The sequence below is a fragment of the Stigmatopora nigra genome, chromosome 13 (assembly GCF_051989575.1).
Source record: "Stigmatopora nigra isolate UIUO_SnigA chromosome 13, RoL_Snig_1.1, whole genome shotgun sequence".
Classification (NCBI taxonomy): domain Eukaryota; kingdom Metazoa; phylum Chordata; class Actinopteri; order Syngnathiformes; family Syngnathidae; genus Stigmatopora; species Stigmatopora nigra.
The window spans coordinates 3,373,513-3,393,283 of NC_135520.1; the positions used below are offsets into that span (position 1 = coordinate 3,373,513).

At 39.1% G+C, this 19,771-nt stretch overlaps 1 protein-coding gene across 1 annotated transcript; it reads left to right on the forward strand.

The window, feature by feature from the left end:
- Positions 1 to 252: 252 nt before the first annotated feature.
- eif2ak4 (eukaryotic translation initiation factor 2 alpha kinase 4) lies at positions 253 to 19,751 on the forward strand. The gene is made up of 39 exons (XM_077730703.1): positions 253 to 579; positions 663 to 778; positions 1,012 to 1,114; positions 1,179 to 1,352; positions 2,876 to 2,956; positions 3,040 to 3,185; positions 3,263 to 3,363; positions 3,439 to 3,596; positions 4,024 to 4,562; positions 4,979 to 5,094; positions 5,240 to 5,394; positions 5,468 to 5,907; positions 6,416 to 6,485; positions 6,552 to 6,641; positions 6,724 to 6,846; positions 6,931 to 7,035; positions 7,171 to 7,234; positions 7,324 to 7,403; positions 7,499 to 7,600; positions 7,918 to 7,968; positions 8,048 to 8,284; positions 8,452 to 8,527; positions 9,241 to 9,362; positions 9,591 to 9,640; positions 10,008 to 10,176; positions 11,537 to 11,653; positions 11,757 to 11,822; positions 11,904 to 12,074; positions 12,215 to 12,349; positions 12,558 to 12,665; positions 13,098 to 13,226; positions 14,891 to 14,977; positions 15,544 to 15,656; positions 15,754 to 15,809; positions 16,212 to 16,315; positions 16,684 to 16,752; positions 17,753 to 17,797; positions 18,382 to 18,497; positions 18,913 to 19,751. The coding sequence occupies exons 1-39, from the start codon at positions 451 to 453 to the stop codon at positions 18,968 to 18,970; spliced, it is 4,971 nt and encodes a 1,656-aa protein (XP_077586829.1). The 5' UTR covers positions 253 to 450; the 3' UTR covers positions 18,971 to 19,751.
- The last annotated feature ends 20 nt before the right edge of the window (positions 19,752 to 19,771 follow it).

Below are 19,771 nucleotides of genomic sequence, written 5' to 3' on the forward strand. Positions count from 1 at the left end.
GTGGACTGCTAATTTATTCATCATGTATTGATCATTTGTTTATTTGTTTGTTGCTGTTATTTGTGCACTGCGTGGTGAAGCTTTTAATTTCATTATTCTTGTATAATGACAATAAAAGCATTCAATTCAATTCAATTATGTTATGTCTATCAATTGACTCTGACTCAAAATGGCCGATAGGTGGCAACTTCAATCTCCCGTTTTGGATTTATGTCGCACTGACACGGGACGTAATGACGTCACACTTGCGTCTGGCGTGCGACGGACACGCGACAAACCACTATTGGCGATCGCCGAAGAACTAAAGTTCGAGTTTTAAAAAGTAAAACACTTAGATCGCAGTAACTGGGACGATCGGGCTGTACATTTATCGAAATCTGATCTTCCGATTTCGCGGCTGGGTTGTTACCGGGCTGCAAAGAGCCGCCATGTAGACGCTGCGGAAGAAGAATGAGCCGTCAATATTCCTCCAAAGAAGCCACTGATGACTACATTATCCAACAAGAAAATGAGTTAGAAGCGCTTGCATCTATTTTCGAGAAAGACTTTAAAGATCTTCGGCAAAAAGATCCATGGAAGGTAAGTGCGATGTGACAGCAGACGCCCTGCCAAACATTTTAGTGTGCAATGCAATCGTTCTCCAATCCACTTCTTCATTTTAGGTGAAAAGACCTCCCGAAGTACACCTTTGTTTGCGCCCTAAAGGCCTAAACCATGGCCAGGAATGCTACGTGACTGTGGATCTCCAAGTCAAATGCCGATCCAACTATCCAGATGTGTAAGTGTTGATTTACTCAATGTCCTCTCCTGTCTTTTCCCATAAAGTTAAACACATCTAAATCTAAATGTCAAATACAATGGATCCAAGTTATACCAGGCTATCACATCCTCCATTGCATCATTCATTTCCTGATCTGCTTAAAACTCACTAGGGCCAAGGGGGTGCTGGAGCCGATCCCAGCTGAATTGGTGGCCAGAGCAAATGCTGAATGTTTTTATATGATGTCACAGGCCTCCACAGCTGGAGCTGACAAACGCCAAAGGGCTATCCAATGATAACCTGCAGACCTTGCAAAGCCAGCTCACCAAATTGGCATCGGCACAATGCGGAGAGGTGAGAGAGAAGGTGAGGCAACTTACACCCCCTTGTCTGACACATTCTACCCTTCGTCGGGCAGGTGATGATTTACGAGCTGGCGGACCACGTCCAGGGATTCTTGAGCGAGCTCAACAAACCGCCGCCGTCCTCCTTTCACGATGAAATGCTGAAGAATCTGCGCAAAAAACAGGAGAAACGAGATCTGGAGGAGCAGCAGAGGCAAGACCAGAGGCGCAAGCAAGAGGAGGAGACGGTTAGTAAGAGATTTTTTATTTTTTTGTCCCCATAAATCATGCACATCAACTTGATGTTTTTGTTTATATACACATGCACAAATACATATACACGAATAAATATACACACATACACACATACACACATACACACATACACACATACACACATACACACATACACACATACACACATACACACATACACACATATACACATATACACACACATACACACATACACACATACACACATACACACACACACACACACACACACTCATACACTCATACACTCATACACTCATACACTCATACACACATACACACATACACACATACACACATACACACATACACACATACACACACATACACACACATACACACACATACACACACATACACACACATACACACACATACACACACATACACACACATACACACACATACACACACATACACACACATACACACACATACACACACATACACACACATACACACACATACACACACATACACACACATACACACACATACACACACATACACACACATACACACACATACACACACATACACACACATACACACACATACACACACATACACACACATACACACACATACACACACATACACACACATACACACACATACACACACATACACACACATACACACACATACACACACATACACACACATACACACACATACACACACATACACACACATACACACACATACACACACATACACACACATACACACACATACACACACATACACACACATACACACACATACACACACATACACACACATACACACACATACACACACATACACACTCATACACACTCATACACTCATACACTCATACACTCATACACTCATACACTCATACACTCATACACTCATACACTCATACACACATACACACATACACACATACACACATACACACATACACACATACACACATACACACATACACACATACACACATACACACATACACACATACACACATACACACATACACACATACACACATACACACATACACACATACACTCATACACACATACACACATACACACATACACACATACACACATACACACATACACACATACACACATACACACATACACACATACACACATACACACATACACACATACACACATACACACATACACACATACACACATACACACATACACACATACACACATACACACATACACACATACACACATACACACATACACACATACACACATACACGTACATGTACACATACACACATACACGTACATGTACACATATACACATATACACATATACATGTACACGTACATGCATATATACACATACAGTACATTTTCTACTATATATTTACATATAGTACACTATTGAAATCAACTATGACAGACACTCTCCTCAGCTACCAGCTTTCTTTTTTTTATACTATTTTGGAGGAATTATGCTGTAATGGGATGTGACAAATTGTTTCTTTCTTATATAGAAAAAGGAAATAATGGCGGAGATCCAGAGACGAGAAGAGGAAAAACGAGAAGAAAAGAGGAGAAAAGAGATGGCCAAACAGGTTGCAGAACTTCACAAATCAAATTGGGAACACTAATTTAGTTCAGTATTTGTATAAACTAAGGACTGGTGGAATCTTAACAGGAGCGTCTTGAGAGTGAAGATCTACCAATCCCGTCCAGTGTGTTGGGAAAAAGTCCACCCGTTGCATCTGGAATTTCTCCTGAATATGCAGAGGTGAAGAAAGGAATGTTAAATCGCCGACGGAATACCTCAAATACACGTCACCGGTACGTAAAAGTTAAAAAAATTGAGGTTATTTTGAAGAGCAAAACATTGCAGTTGTGCTCTCGATTTTTCCGGTTAGACGGGAGACCATCAGTGAAGACAACTCACACACACATGAGCGTCTTCACTTTAGTAGCAGCACCTTTGGAGAACTTGATGTGCATAGAGGGAAACTTTTAGGTGAGACCAGAGCTCATGAAATGACTCTTAATTCTTAAGTCTTAATTCTTGTCTTTCATGTGTATTATGCTGCAGGAGTGAGTGAGAGGTTTGGCCGGAATGTTTATTATGGCTTTGAAGCCAATTCTGGTGACTTTGCCGTCATTTATGAGTGGTCGCTGCGCTGGAACAAGAAAATTGGCAAGTTCTTCACCAGTCAGGAGAAAGCGAAGATTGACAACTGTAAAAAACAGGCAAGTATACCAGAAAATATTACTGGTACTTTTATTAAAAGCTGTAGTTGTCAAAGTGTTGGCCCGGGGGTCAAATCTGGCCCACCCCATCATATTGTGTGGTTCGGTAAAGTAAATCATGAGTGCTGACTTTCTGTTTTAGGATCAAATTAAAATGAATAGCATAGATGTGTATTACATTCCCTGATTTTCCCCCTTTTAAATCAAAAATTGTAATTTTTTAATCAATTTTCTGTGTTTTTAGTTCAAAAATCATTTTGTCAAATCTAAAAATATATTTAAAATAAGCTAAAATAAACATTGTTTTAGATCTATAAAATATTTGAATATTCAGGGCTTTTAATCCAGTTCTTTTCATCCATTTATAAAAAAAACTTGAGTCTGACCCCCTTGCTGTTGTCTAAACTTGACTTTCAACTCTGTGAAGATCCACGCGGCAGAAACGGAGTTCAACTCCCTCCTTCGACTTGAGCACCCTAACCTGGTGCACTACAAGGCGCTGAACTCCAGCGAGAAGGAGGACTGCCTGGTCGTGGACTTGCTCGTGGAGCACGTGGCCGGCATGGGCTTGAATCAAAGTCTCGTCTCCAACACCCCCGTCCCCCTGGACAAACTCTGCCAATACACGGGCCAGCTGCTGGCCGCCCTCGACTACCTGCACTCTAACTCTGTGGTCCACCGAGATTTGACGGCTTCCAGCGTACTGCTGGACTCGGAGGGGAACGTTAGACTGAGCGACTACAGCTTATCCAAAAAATTCTCTGACATTTGCAAAGAGGATATTTTCGAGCAGGCTCACGTACGGTTTTCAGAGGACACAGAAATGCCCACCAGGACGGGCAAAAAGGGGGATGTGTGGAATTTGGGATTGATGCTGCTGGCTCTTAGTCAAGGCAAAGAGGTGAAAGAGTATCCTGTGACAGTGCCATCAAACTTGCCACCTGACTTCAAGGATTTCCTACAAAAGTATGTACAGATTCATAAATAGTAGCAAGAAATCATCTGTATTATGAAGCTGTATTGTATGATTATTTTTTTTCAGAAAGGGGACAATCTGCTAATTAGCATTTTATTTCTATCAGGAGTAACATGGCAGCAACATCTAAAAAAAGGACACTACACATTAGAAATGTGTATTTTTTTATGCAATAAAATGCTGCAATGGAATCTGTGCAAAACTAAGCAATAGGATCAAGTTGCAATTCACTGCAAATAACCAAACCTGGCAACCTTGCCCAATTGCTTATTAATGATTGCAATTTCCCTTATCAAGTGATAAAATACAAATGCAACACTGCACATATTTACTCACATACCGGGTACATAAAAGTCTAAAATTTCTATTTAGCTATGAGTAACCAATGCACAACATGTCTTCTCAGGTGCATCTGCCTAAATGATGTGGATCGATGGACGACCCAGCAACTTATGGAGCACAACTTCTTGAAGCCTCCATCACCTAAAAACCAACTTCATTTCCAGGATAGCAGCCCAGAAGGTAAATAATAGCATGTTTATTTTACCTCTTGGACATTTGACATTCTAATTATGGATGAGTTTTTGAGGAAAACATTTTTAGTGGCACATAAAAAAATTGAATTAAAAAAAAATATATATATATTCTTTTTCTTTCTGTTCTCAAGATCTTGCAGTAGATTTTGCATCATCTGTAATTCCACGTAGCCATCTTCTCAACGCTCCCTTCAGTCCTGGAGTGCAGAGACAGTTTTCTCGTTACTTCAATGAGTTTGAGGAACTCCAACTATTGGGCAAAGGGGCCTTTGGTGCCGTAATTAAGGTACAAAAGTCTCTTTTGTACGATTTTTTTCATGATTTATCTAACAGTCAAAATTCTGGCAACCCTCATTTAGGTTCAAAACAATCTGGATGGTTGTTACTACGCTGTGAAACGCATCCAGGTCAACCCTGCCAGCAAGCAATTTCGCCGTATTAAAGGCGAAGTGACGCTACTGTCGCGTCTCAACCATGAGAATATTGTCCGCTATTACAACGCGTGGATCGAGAGAAGCGAAGTGGCAGCCAAAGGCATGGCGAGCAGTGGCGACTGCTCGGAAGCGACCAGCGACGCCGAGAAGCCGCCTCTCGTTAGGAAAGGCCCGCTCAGGCTCAACGAGTTAGGCCTTCTTGACAATGCCGAGGACATGGCGCCACCTCCGGCCCTGTCCAGCTCGGTGGAATGGTCCACGTCCATTGAGAGGTCTTCTAGCGCTAAATGCGGGCGGCATCAGTCCAGCGACGAGGATGATGACGACGATGATGATGACGATGACGTGTTCGGTGCCTCTTTTTTGTGAGTATGTTTGGAAGTTAAAGACAAAGGTTGTTTGCTCTAAAAACTGAGGATGATGCAGTGAAAGCCATATTTTGGTCAAACATAAAACACGTTTACATTAAGACATTTCACGTGGGCTGGACCATTTTAGATATAATATTTAGATATATTTTTTTTAGAAATGGATTAAAATAACTGGATTAAAAGCCCTGAATATTCCGTTTTTCTTATAGATCCTAATGAATGTTTATTTTAGCTTTTTTGATATATTTTTAGATTTAACAAAATTATTTTTTAAACTAAAAACACAGAAAAAAATTGATTAACAAATGACAATGATTGATTTAAAAGGGGGAAAATCAGGAAATTTAATATACATCTTTATCTATCATTTGAATTTGATCCTAAAACAGACCCCCGGGCCGCCACTTGTAATTTTATGCCCATTTTGATTAATTTTTATTCAAGTGATATACAAAGATTGCAGCAATTGTCCTATTGAATAGTGGTGTTTTTTGCCCTTTAGGCCATCTGACGACTCCATCAGTGACGTCATCTTTGACAATGGCAACGACAGCACAGACGAAATGTCGCAGGTTTGATTGTTTCTTCATTCGTTTTGGCTATCCTCAAATCAGTGCAACAAACGTGTCTTCCCATAGGGCGACCGACGTAAAAGGCCATTGAGTGAAACGACTGAAAGCACAGACTCCAATCGACCCTTTGCCATCGTGCATTACCTTTACATACAAGTAAGCATCCTCTCAATAGACCACCCGTACCACTAGATGTCACTCCGTCCCTTATTAACAATGCTGTTCTGCTTTGTTGTAGATGGAATACTGTGAAAAAAGCACTTTGCGAGATACTATCGACCAAGGTTTGCATCAGGACCAGAATCGGCTATGGAGGCTCTTCCGGGAAATCCTTGATGGGCTTTCTTACATCCATGAACAGGTTCTATTTTGAAATTGTCAAAAACCTTACATATTCTTGTTTTTTTATTTAATTGAACATTTTTATCCTCTTTTTTTTTTTTAGGGAATGATTCACAGAGACCTAAAGCCTGTCAATATTTTCCTTGACTCGCAAGATCAGGTGAAAATTGGTGACTTTGGCTTGGCAACTGACCATCCAGCCACTGTGGTAATTTTTACTCTGTACATCGTTTTTATTGTTATTTTTTAATTTATTTACTTTGAACACTAGCAATTTTGCTGGTAAACCAGTTAGAATAGTTTGTATTTAATTGTAAATGCAAAAGTGTTTTCTTTCTCTCAGGCTGAAGGTAAATTTGAAATGGAAGAGAGCAACTCTGCAGCGATTCAAAAACTGGACCCCACAGGTAAAAAAATTCCAGAATATCAATTTTTTTATTTAATTTAAAAACATTTTCCGGATTCTAGCATCCTACCACAACTCTCTCATCCGTAGGAAACCTGACTGGCATGGTTGGGACTGCTCTTTACGTTAGTCCTGAAGTTGAAGGAAATACTAAAGCTACTTACAATCAAGTAAGATTTTGTATTTTTGGCTTTCATGACCTTGTCCAAGTGTTGTGTTTTCAGCTCACACTATTTATACACATATCCTTTTTGTTTGTTCTAAGAAAGTGGATTTGTTTAGCCTGGGCATCATCCTCTTTGAGATGTCCTACCGGCCAATGATCACTGGAGCTGAACGCATTTCTGTCTTGAGCCAGCTACGTGTGGTAAGTGGACAATTGAAGTGCATCATGTCAAGAAATTCAGGTTCTGATACCTAACATATACATATTTTTTATTATAAGTTGCATTAACCAAAGAATACACCTGGGAAAATAATATACTAAAGTTGCACTGAAGTTTATGATGGATTATTTGGGGGGCCAGTTTTTTAATTGATCAAAAAACAAGAAAAAGTTTTGTGTACCTAAAGGTGCACATTGAATAGCCTATTTTAAAATGTTCCACATATATAGTGCGCACCACCACACTATAAGGCGCAGTGTCTGATTTTGAAGTTTAAAATTGAAGTCCTATCTCGCAGGAGGCCATTGACTTCCCTGATGACTACAGTAAATATGAGCAAGGAACACTGGTAAGTGGATATTTATTCATAACTGGAATTAAAAAACATGCTCCTTATTATCTCTCCTTTGGCAATTTTGTCATTTCAGAGGAAAGTGATCGAGTGGCTTTTAAAGCATGACCCTGCACTGCGGCCTACCGCCCAGGAGCTCCTCAAGAGTGACCTCCTGCCTCCTCCCCAGATGGAAGAATCGGAGCTACACGAAGTGCTACAACACACAATGGCCAACATCAACTGCAAAGCTTATCGCAGCATGGTGGCCCAGTTGTTTACTCAGATTAATTCCCCGGTTATGGATTTCACCTACGATATAGACCTTCACAAGGTTTGACATGAACTTTTCTTCATAAAGTTCTCTTATTTGTCGGTAGATGTCAGTGTGGATGATTGTTTTCCAGCATCAAACCCGCTCCCCACCCCACAAAGGCATGTTAATGCGTGTTCCGCGTCTTCTGATCCTTAACAGAGGTTGTTTGTTTTGTCCCCCTCCAGGGCAGCTTCAGCTTCAGGACTGCCAAATTGCAGCAGCATGTGTATGAGACGATCACCAGGATTTTTAAGAAGCACAGTGAGTGTGGATGGCTTCCTTTTGGCCTTTTTTTGGGGGGTTTGGGAAGATGACGTGCCTCTGACTTTGATATCCACTTCATTGAAATGGCGCATGAACAATAAATGCACTGTTTTGAAGACTAAGAATTGACACACGATGCATGTGTTGTTCTGGGTTGTATTTGTGGGAACCATTGATTATCTCCAGCTGTACTTGGACATAAAGACCCCGGGGTGTGCAAACATTTGTCTCAGGGGGGTGCTTTTAGAACAATCAAAGGATGCAAGGGCCTATGTAAAATCCTCCCACTCATTTATTAAACAAACCATGGGAATTGGGTAAACGAAAAAATGCTGGAGTCTATCAATGGCAGGGAATAGCTTCAAAGTTATAGACAAAAAAAAATTATAAGTCATTCATTTATTTTGCAAGCCGCCAGCCAATCACAAACGTGTGTACTATATTTGTCAAACAAGATACTGCAATTTGATTTTTTTTAACACAGCAGGTTTTTACTCCTGCACTGTTGAAGCTGAGAAGTGTAGGCTGAATTTAAGCTTTTTGTGCAGGCCATACACAATGATATTTTTCATCTTAGGCTCTGAATGGATAAAAACTGGGAATTGGTTTGGATTTTTTTTGTATTTACTCACAAGCATAACTTCTTTCAAGAGGAAGATCGTCCCATCTTATACATATGCTTACAGCCAATGTGTTTTGTTTGTCATCAGGTGCCGTACGCCTACAGACGCCATTGCTGCTTCCCAGACACAGAAAGCTTTGTGAAGGCAGCGAGCCGGCCTGTTTCATGGACCACAGCGGTATGCTGGTGACGCTGCCCTACAATCTTCGTGTGAGAGCATTTCACTTTGTGCATGCAACGTGTGGCTCTGGATCTGCATGCGCTTACTAGAAAAAGGAGCTCTTATTCAATTACTTTCCATCCTGCTGACTCATACAAGCAATGAAAAAGATGTCTTTAGGGAACCCTTTGGACTTTTTGATCCACTGATGACTCTTCCTTATGCTGTCATTTTTTTTTCCAAACGCATCCAATAACTCAGTTTTCTTTTTATTGTAGACGGCGTTTGCGAGATATGTCGCCCGAAACAACATTACACTTCTTAAGAGGTAAAAATTTAATCTGGAAAGTATGAAAATATGTTTTGGAAAGATGCAGCACCAACAATTCTATCTTAATTTAGTATTAAAGCAGCAATAACTGAATTTTCTTCATCCTCTTTTCAAATTATTATTATTATTAGATTTAAATATTTAGTGTCATTGTGAATTCCGCTACCTTAAGGTATGGTAAACTAATCATAGACTAGCTAAGGTTGTCTTGTTGACCTCGGGGCCAAACACCATCGTTAACCGAGGCTATCATCAAAAATAATTATGAAGCTCGTAAAAAAAAAGTGTAATTGTATATAATTTTCATAATTTTGGCATAATGTGCCATTTTAACACATTCCACCGTTTTTCTCTTTTTCCTAAGGTACAGCATCGATCGGGTTTTTCGGCCCAGAAAGTTGGATCGTGCTCACCCCAAAGAGCTTCTGGAGTGCGCCTTTGACATCATCACGCCCGTCACCAACAGCCTGCTCCCAGATGCCGAGACCATTTACACCATCTCTGAAATAGTCCAGGAATTCCCCGCACTTCAGGTTTGCTTCCTTTATTCAATATTTGAAATACCTTAAGTGTCAGAATGCGTCACGCCGCCCTGACTCACCTCCCATATAGACGGAACATTTTGTTGACCAGTTGCACGTCTTTGTCCTATTCGACCAATGCCATCATCTCAACCTACCTTTGTTCTCTTTGCCCTCCAAACCCCCTAAAACATGTGTCAAAGTGACGGCCCGGGGGCCAAATCTGGCCCGCCGCATCATTTTATGTAGCCCGAGAAAGTATATCATGAGTGCTTACTTTCTGTTTTAGGATCAAATAAAAATGAAGAGTATAGATGTATATTACATTTCCTGATTTTCCCCCTTTAAAATCAATAATTGTAATTTTTTAATCATTTTTTTCAGTTTTTAGTTCCAAAATCATTTTATCCAATCTAAAAATATATTTAAAAAACCCAAATAAACATTGTTTTAGATCTATAAAAAAATAATATTCAGGGCTTTTAATCCAGTTATTTTAATCCATTTATAAAATAATAATAATCTAAATAATATATCTAAAGTAGTCTGTCCCACGTGAAATCAAGTTGATGTTAAAGCACCCCGCGAAGCAAGCCGAGTCTGACACCCTTGCCCTAAATGTCCCACTCGCATGCCTAACATACCAAGCTGTGAGGAAGTCTGTCAGATTTACACCATGTTTATTGTATACACCCTAAATCAGTTTGGTACAGCTTACTCCACTTCCTCTCCTCCCTCCCTGCAAAATCCATTTCCTGTCCACACTTTTTCCTAGTGCTGCCAGTTATGGCCAACACGTCGCTTGAACCCAGTCAACTTGGGTTCAAACTTTGCAGAAGTCCTTCGTGCCACTAAACTCACTCAATTCTTTCAACTTGTCGGCTGCCATTGTCAGGGACAGATGTCTAATCCATTTGAATTGTTCATTCCCAGTTCAAATGGATTGGGTGTCTACTAAAAATAAATTAATGAATTGTATGAAAAGAGGCACAATTGGAAAAAGAAGAATTCACTAACGATTGAATAACACAGGATAGTTTGCACATGTTGTTTTGGTTAGTTGGTGCCTCTAAAGGTATTAATACAACATATGTATTTTTTATTTTTTAAAGAAAAATATGGCTCCAATTTTGCATTTTATATAGACAAATAAAAATGTATTTATTTGTATTATGCCAAACATTAATTATACTACCAGCAATCACATATATTGCCATTACGGCATTTTTATTGAATAGAAATGTGCATAATTTTCATGTAAAGTAATGCAATGCCATATTTTAACTCTAGATAGCAATATGATTTTTAGAAAATGTATACAAGGGATATCTTGATCCTGATTGTTTTCTTTACACCCAATTCCATTCCGCAGGAGCGCAATTACAATATTTACCTGAACCATACCAGCTTGTTGAAAGCCATCCTGCTTCACAGTGGAATCCCCGAAGATAAACTTAACCAGGCCTCCAACATACTGTGTGATGCCATGGTCAGTAACTGTCCATACATATCACAGCTGTTGTCCACATGGTGTGTCTGTACCAACATACCCACTATTAATCTTGTGTCCTCTTCTGTATTTTTCCACCTAGAGCGAAAAACTGACCAAACGTGAGGTGGAAGCAAAGTTCTGCAATTTTTCACTGTCCACAAAAAGTGTAAGTGTCCACTAGGTCCTTGAATGGTCTGGATAAATTCATTTTGCAGCCTTGGAATTATGCCTGGTCTCTTTTGTCCAGTTGCAGTCGATGTACAAGTACATTGAACAGAAGGGGTCCCTGAAAGAAGTGGCACCATTGTTGACTTCACTTACCAAGCAGAAGACAGCCGTCACGCAATTGGCAAAACAAGGTCTCAAGGACCTGGAGGAGGTCACTCTGCTACTTCAAAGACTTGGAGTTAAACTGCCAGTAAGGGTGTCTCTTGTAAATCAACTGACTTAATAGAGTTAAATGGAGATAGAAAGATGAAAATGTCATGTTTTTGTGTTACAAAAAATGTCATCTGAATTTATAAGTCCTATTTAATGGAGATTTTGGCTTCTCTACAGGTGGTAGTGAATTTAGGTCTAGTGTACAAGGTACAGCAACACTCTGGGATCATCTTCCAGTTTGTGGCCTTCATCAGGAAGCGAAAACGAACGGTTCCAGATATTCTGGCAGCTGGAGGACGCTACGATCACCTGGTAATTTTCATGTATACTTCAAATATGCTCACTACATTGAATAATACAGTCAGTAGTTTGGGAACTCCTACCCTTGAATCATGATATGGTCATTCTATTTGTAGAAGTAGCACAGAGCTTCCAATACCAGTTTGGGTCTTTTGAATCCCAAAAGGTTTGTCATGTAAAGTTTGCAGTTTGTTTTGACATGAAGTGTCTGTGATTTTAGATCTTGGAATTTCGGGGGCCAGCTTCCACGGCGCCGGTACCTTCTGCAGTAGGTGCCAGTGTGGCATTGGACAAAGTCTGTGCTGTGGTGGCCAGTATGGAAGAACCGGTGAGCAACACACACCAACATATTACATATCAAGACAGGGTCATCTTTAGTGCTTCATAGTATTCATCTGGGATGCTCAAAAGAAATAGATGAGGAAGCTATGATTCTATTATTAGTAATTATTAGGATGAGCGTCTCAAATTATTGATTGAAAGTCTAAATGATCATTTAAATGATAAATCAGTTCATTGGTTATCTTATTCTGCCTCAAACCAAAATCCTGACGTAATCCTTTATATAACGTGAATAATAGATGAAGACAGATTCTATTTTCCACATTTTTCCTTTAGATTTTGGTTACAATGTGACTTATTTGAGTGTATTTCTCATCCCACAACTGTCATTGCAACTCCTATTATTGCGATCACTGACATTAAAAATGCATCCATGTTATTTATATGACATTTTTTAATTTTTGTTCTATTTCCCCAGCCTTCAGTAAGCGCTTGTGATGTCCTTGTGGTCCCAGTAGGACACTCATCCATGTCTAGAGCCATCAGCGTTGTCCAGAAACTTTGGAGCAATGGCGTCACTGCTGACATCGCATACGACGTCTCTCAGGTGCGTGTCAATCTAATTCACTCTTAAATGTGACTTTTATGAATGAATGCTATTTCTGATGCCAGTGCATATTATTTTAAAAACACTTGACAAAAAAAGGCCAAGAGGTTAATACATGCCGGCATTTAGTTCCATGAATGTGTCACCTAAATAGCTGTGATAATTCTGAACCCTTTTTTGATAAGCCTTTAAGTCATGCTCTTAACTTGAGCATTTGATAAGGACTCAGTGCTGTCTGAAAGGAATTCTCCCTCAATGTTCTTGCTGATAGGACTGAGCAGAAACAATGTCATACAACTGTCAGCACTTATGACAAGCTTATCGGCCTCCGAGACTACGCTATCAGCAAATATAAACTGTATGCGCTATGAAGCCATAGGCCACTCGTAGAAAAGTTATTAATGACCCAATAATGGGGTCTGCGGAATCAATGAATCAACCACTGTCACCATGATAATTACAATTTGCATCAACACCATAGACACAATAGAAATGTCCATAGAAAGTCCCTTTGTCAATTCTATTCTGCAGCAAATGACATCTGCCCCCAATAAATTAGATAAAGTAAATACTTGACGGTGCGGAATCGGAAATATGTAATATTCTAGATCACGGGTGACAAAGTGGCGGCCCGGGGGCCAGATCTGGCGTGCCGCATCAGTTTTTGTGGCCCAGGAAAGTAAATCATGAGTGCCGATTTTTGTTTTAGGATCAAATTCAAATGAAGACTATAGATGTATATTACATTTCCTGTTTTCCCTCTTTTTAAATCAATAATTTTAATTTTTTAATCTATTTTTCGTGTTTTTAGTTTAAAAATCATTTTTTAAAATCTAAAAATATATTTTAAAAAAAGCTAAAATAAACATTAATTTAGATATATAAAAAACTGAATATTCAGGGCTTTTAATCCAGTTATTTTAATCTATTCATAAAATTATGATTGAAGACAAACTGTATTATACATTAGAAGTCCTATTACTTAACTATATTGATGTCCCGATGCTATTTTTTTTGTCAGATATCTTTTGCCGATTCCAATACGATAACCATATTTTCAGAGCCGTGAGAATAATGAAAAAATCAGGTAGTCTTTAAATAATAAATCATATTTTTTTTTTAGAGCTGTCCCAGTACTTTTGCAAGAAATGGTCTGTTCCCAAACATTACGTAATGTTCTGTTACTATCATTAGTTTCTTTGGAGAAATAGTCCCACTGTTTTCCTTGTGGTTTGATTTACAGCAGCCCAAAAGTACAATTGAACTGAAAAACACGTAAATACTGGATCGGCGCCAACTTGTGATACATTTCTGGCAATGTTTGCTTCCATGGTTGTTTATAATGAGTGTTAATAAGTGGCCAAGTTCTCAAACTGGAACGCCAGGAACAAATGATTAAGAATTAGTTTCCGACTGGAAACAGGCAGCCTCGTGCTCTGTAATGGTCGACGGCTTTTGTGTGGGTTTAGCCGATTACATGTGCAGCCCAACGTCAAATAAGTTGCGAGACCTTGAAAACAGCTTATTCAGATTAGACCTCACACACGTAAACATTTTGGAGAGAGACTTGCAATACACAAATTGCAAAAAAGCAAACAAAAATGCCCGGAAACGCAACTTTATTTTAGACCTTAATTCTGAATGATGCTGTTTTGTGTCATCAGTCTCAGGAGACGTTGATGGACCACTGCCGGGTAGCCGGTATCACGTACATGGCCATGGTGTCGGACAAAGATGGTAACTACGTGAAGGTAATTTTATTATGGCTTTCAGCAATTCTTCCCAGGCGTGTGGGTTTTCTCTGGGTACTCTAGTTTTGTCCCAGTTTCCAAAAAACATGCAGAGTAGGCTGGTTGAACTCTCTAACTTGCCCCTAGCTGTCCACTTATTCCCTGAGATTGGCTGGTCACCAATTCAGGTTAGCTGGGATAGGCTCCAGCACCCCCTGCAACCCTTGTGAGGATTAGCAGTACAGAAAATGAATGTAAAAGTCAATACATCTCAAATATATTCATAAAAATATTTAAATTCAAACTGTTTTTATTTTTGTTTGTTTAAAAAAAAGAATTATAAGACTGGAATTATGCTCTGATTTCTGTAGTTCATAAGTTTTAATTGAGAACTACATAAGTGTTATTAAAATGTATTTTAGCAAGAATCAAAAAGTTGTTACACACAATTTACTTTGGGGACCATATTAAGCCCCCAGACCATAGTTTGATAGCTGTGCTTTTGATCCACTAAGCATCTGTCCTTTAGTTTACAAACAGCTGTCCTTCATTCCACTGAAGCACATTTTTTGATCAAACATCAACAGGTCAAATCCTTGGAGAAAGACAAACAGTCTGAGAAAAGGGTTCTTGAGTTGGAAGTGGTGGAGCACATCATTCAAAAATTCCGGACCAAATTCTTAGAGGAAAGATCCATCAGGTAAAGCCATCGTCTCGTCATCTGGCGGCACAAAGTACTGCTTTACTTTCTGGGAAGCTCCACACACAAGTTACTCCTTGTTCTTCCTTCATTGCAGGGACATATCGGAAAGCATGGGCCAAAACCCTAAAGGCTCTCAGCTCACCAACACAGGTACAACGTGCGTACACCACTCACCCGGTTTACGCCGCATTAGCCGTGTGCCGACTGGGCTCCACACTTAACAGTTGGACCTTTGTTTCCATGCAGAGTTAATATTTCCCTAGTCAAAGTCGTACATTACGAAACAGAGATTAACGTGTCAATCTCAGTGATGAGAGATTAGCGCCTTGAAGGATTAGGCTAAAGTGGTTCATTATTCACCCCCATTTTTAATTATTGTACATATTGATCACACTATTTCTGATTTTAGGACCAAATCTGTTATCAAGTAGGGATGTTTTCCAAATCAATTGTGGAGTACAAAATGAGTCTGCAAACACATTATATTTGGTTGTTTGTTTCTAGTAAATACACTTATTAATTTTTTTTATTCTCCTTTTTGGTGGCCTACAGGGTCTTCCGAGCAATATGGAAGCAGTTGCAGCATGAATATGAACGTGAATATCATCAGTTCGGAGAAAGTGTCCGCTAGTGCAAGACGCCGCTTTGAGACTCAGGTTTGAACTCATCCAAAAGCATCCATCCATGTCTTTACATTAAATAGTTCAATGCAATACTTAATGGATTTTTTACATATATCTTGTAATTTAGCAACATATTGCAGTTCATTGTAAATTGATAAATGAATTGGGCCCACTTTACTTTCAATGCATGAACTGTAGTACATTTGCAAAGGTCTATTTTAAATGGTTTTCTTTTGTTTACCTCAAGTGCAAGTGAACATATTTGTTAGTCTGTGTCATAGTATTTTCAAGTTTTCAGTTTCCATTAGTACTTTTACTCGGATCATGGAAACAATTCTTTTCTTCCACCCTTTTCCCTTTCATTATTTCTGACTTTGTTTATCTTGTTCTCCCTCTCTCAGATCCACACCAGATTACAGACTCTTGTAAGCAGTTTACAAAACAAGAGCAGTGACATCGAGGTCCTGGCAGTAAGTCATTTAGTTTGTTTACCCATATATACACTTCCCCCTTTCAGTACTGTCCCCCTTTATCTTTACAATTCAACTGTGACATGTCTGAGCGCCCAAAAAAAAGGCTTTTGAAAGCTACAGCGTGAAAGATCAGAAGAAGCAGAACTTTTAGAGTTGTTTACCTCATGCCATGCTCTTCCAAAATAGCCCACAAATCCCAACATACTATAAATGGCATAGTGGACACATACTATAATATTTGACTGCCATTTTTGAGTTTTTTGGTGTTGTTTCACAGTGTAGTTCCAATAATTATTTACTTTCTCGTTGTGTGGTCTAAAAATTGTTTGGCTTTCCTGCAAAACTCTGGCGGTTTGTAAATATGAGTTATTAAAAAATCCCATAGCTAATCACCTAAGTTCCACTAAACCACAGGTGTCAAAATAGGGGCCGGGGGCCAGATTTGGGCCACTGAATAGCTTTCTGTGGCCTGAAAAAGTAATTTATCTGTGCTGATTTGGTGTTTTATGATCATTTTCAAATGAATATTATGAATTTGAAAAGAATATTAAGTATTTTCACTTTTTTGAGAAAGAAATAAAGGTAAAATCAACTTTTTAACCCTTTTCTGATCCTGTGTTTACCATCTCAAAGCGGGCCCCTCCAGCTTTTGACTTTTTGTGAAATTGTCTCCTGTGGTTTGGACACTTAAACGTTCGCACAGGCTTTGTTGTTGCATGTCAGCAGCCTGTTTGCGTCTCAGTCCAACTGGAACACAGCAGCCCTCATTTTTCCAACGATAGGCCCATGAGGCAATTAGCTCCTTCCTGGGAACGGGACACGACCACTTTTTTTTTTTTTGAGCCAGGCATAGTGGAATTTTGAGTAATCGCTTTTCTACAAGAATGACGTAACCTGTCAAGTGAGATTGTACAGAAGGCCCAAATCCTTACACCGTTATTTTGAGACACAATAGCCAACTAAATGGACTATTTCAGTTTGTTATTCTTTTGTGCAGGTGGACCTTCAGAAGGAAACTCTAATCTACTTCCTGTCTCTTGAGGTCGGTTCCTTTTATGACTTTGTCAAACGCATTTTAATCAAAGGCTGCATCCTGGCTTTTGGTAGGAAAGAGTGGCCATTAAGAACACAGACGGGAAATGGGGATCCCGTCTCATTCCTTGCGCGTGGCCTCTTTTTAGAGAGGTGGGAACGGGGGAACACCCTGAATTTTTTCGGCCATCAGGACACTGTTAATTCACAAGTCGATTAATTCTGGCAGACATAACGAACCTTCGAATGAAACGGTAATGATGCCAAAAAGGAGTTAGAGACACCTATGGCCTGCAAGCTTGCTTTTGGGGTGTTAAAATTCACATTCCAGACCTCTGAGCAAAAGCCTCTTTGCAATAACTACAGTTCCAAAAGAGCTCAGCATAGAAAGTACTTAATGATGGTATTACATTGTAACTCAAAACAAGGGAAATAATGGTAGAGGCCATGCGTTGTTCGTTATAGAAGCGCCACCTCGTAAATAAATGGGCCACGTTTGCAAATTGTACCAAATGTACTTTTAAAAAAAAAAGGTAATATGTGAATAGCATGCGGTTTATTATCCCCAACTTTCTGTGTATGTCTCTTCTACAGTTTGAAAGCGAAGAGCAGTTCAACAACAGTGTGAAGACTCTCCTGTCACGACTCCCCAAACAGCGCTACTTGAAGTCCATCTGCGATGAGATCCACACTTTGAAAATGACCAAAAGGTACCATTCAGACAGTCTAACAATTAGTCATATTCCTCAATCCCTTCATCGTTATCACCGCCCGATATGGCCATTTTCAGAGTTTCAGATTTGGTCACAAGATCCAGTGCAGTAGTCGTGTATTTTTAGTACTATGGCCACTTTAAATCAAACCAATATTAATGCCAATATCCCCAGCAATGTTAAGTTCTGTCTTTTTGACCAGGAGATTGCTACTGATTCAATAGTTGTGTTTTAAGTACTTTTTGGCATCAACCTTAATAACACTGTATTTGTAAATAGAGCATTTCTTAAAAGAGGTTCACTTTAATTTAATAGCTCGCCACTTTGCAATTGATTCAGGTGTTTCCTCATTTTTGAAACTAAACACTCTTTCTCTAAAATTATAAAGTTGACACTTGTCTTCCTCCTCCAGGGTGGCTGTAGTGGTCTTGTACAGCTTGAAGGATGATTACTACAAAACCCTCGTATGAAAAACATGGATTTCCCTGCCTGGATGTCGACAATCCTTTGCACGACGTCCACCAAGAAAAACATCTTTGCTATTGTCAACATAGCTCAGGTTCGTCATTGGACTTGTAGTCCACCTAAAAAACAAGGTTTGTGGATTTAAATAATGCCTTAGCACTTCATTTTTTTCTTAATGAAAGCAGTATTTCTCTTTTGTAAGACGTAGGACTGAAAATAGGAATAAATCTTTGTGTTTTTCTTACACGTTTATTTCTCAAAATGAGTAAATGTTACAGTTTCACTTATTTACAACTTGGGAACAGAGAAATAAATAAGGCAGTATGTACTAAATATAGCAGATTGGTGTAAATGCTCTAAAATGTACAGAAACTTTGACTACCAAAGTTAATAGTCCAAAAAACAAAGAAAAAATAACTCAAACTATAGTATTAATAAATAAAGCTATGTGAAAAAATAAATAGGGAACTCTTCTGCTCAACTAATTTTGACTAGCTTTTTACACTAAGTAGAACAAAAAAAACAGGGAATATTTCACACTTCATTTAAAAACATTAATAGCGACCAATCTACTAATTTTGGCGTCACAATCTTCTTAGTTTTGGAGAGATTTTATACATCGGAATTGGTTTGAGTGATGATTATTATTGGAAAAATTCACAAAGACGTTCCTTAAATGTTCAAATGAAAACATTTCAAAGCATTTTTTGTATCTTCTGCTAATAACATTCTTAACTTCCAGATAAGAATCACAAAAGCAGACCATCAGAGGGTTCGCTTAAGGTTGCGGGGGAAAACTCTTGGCG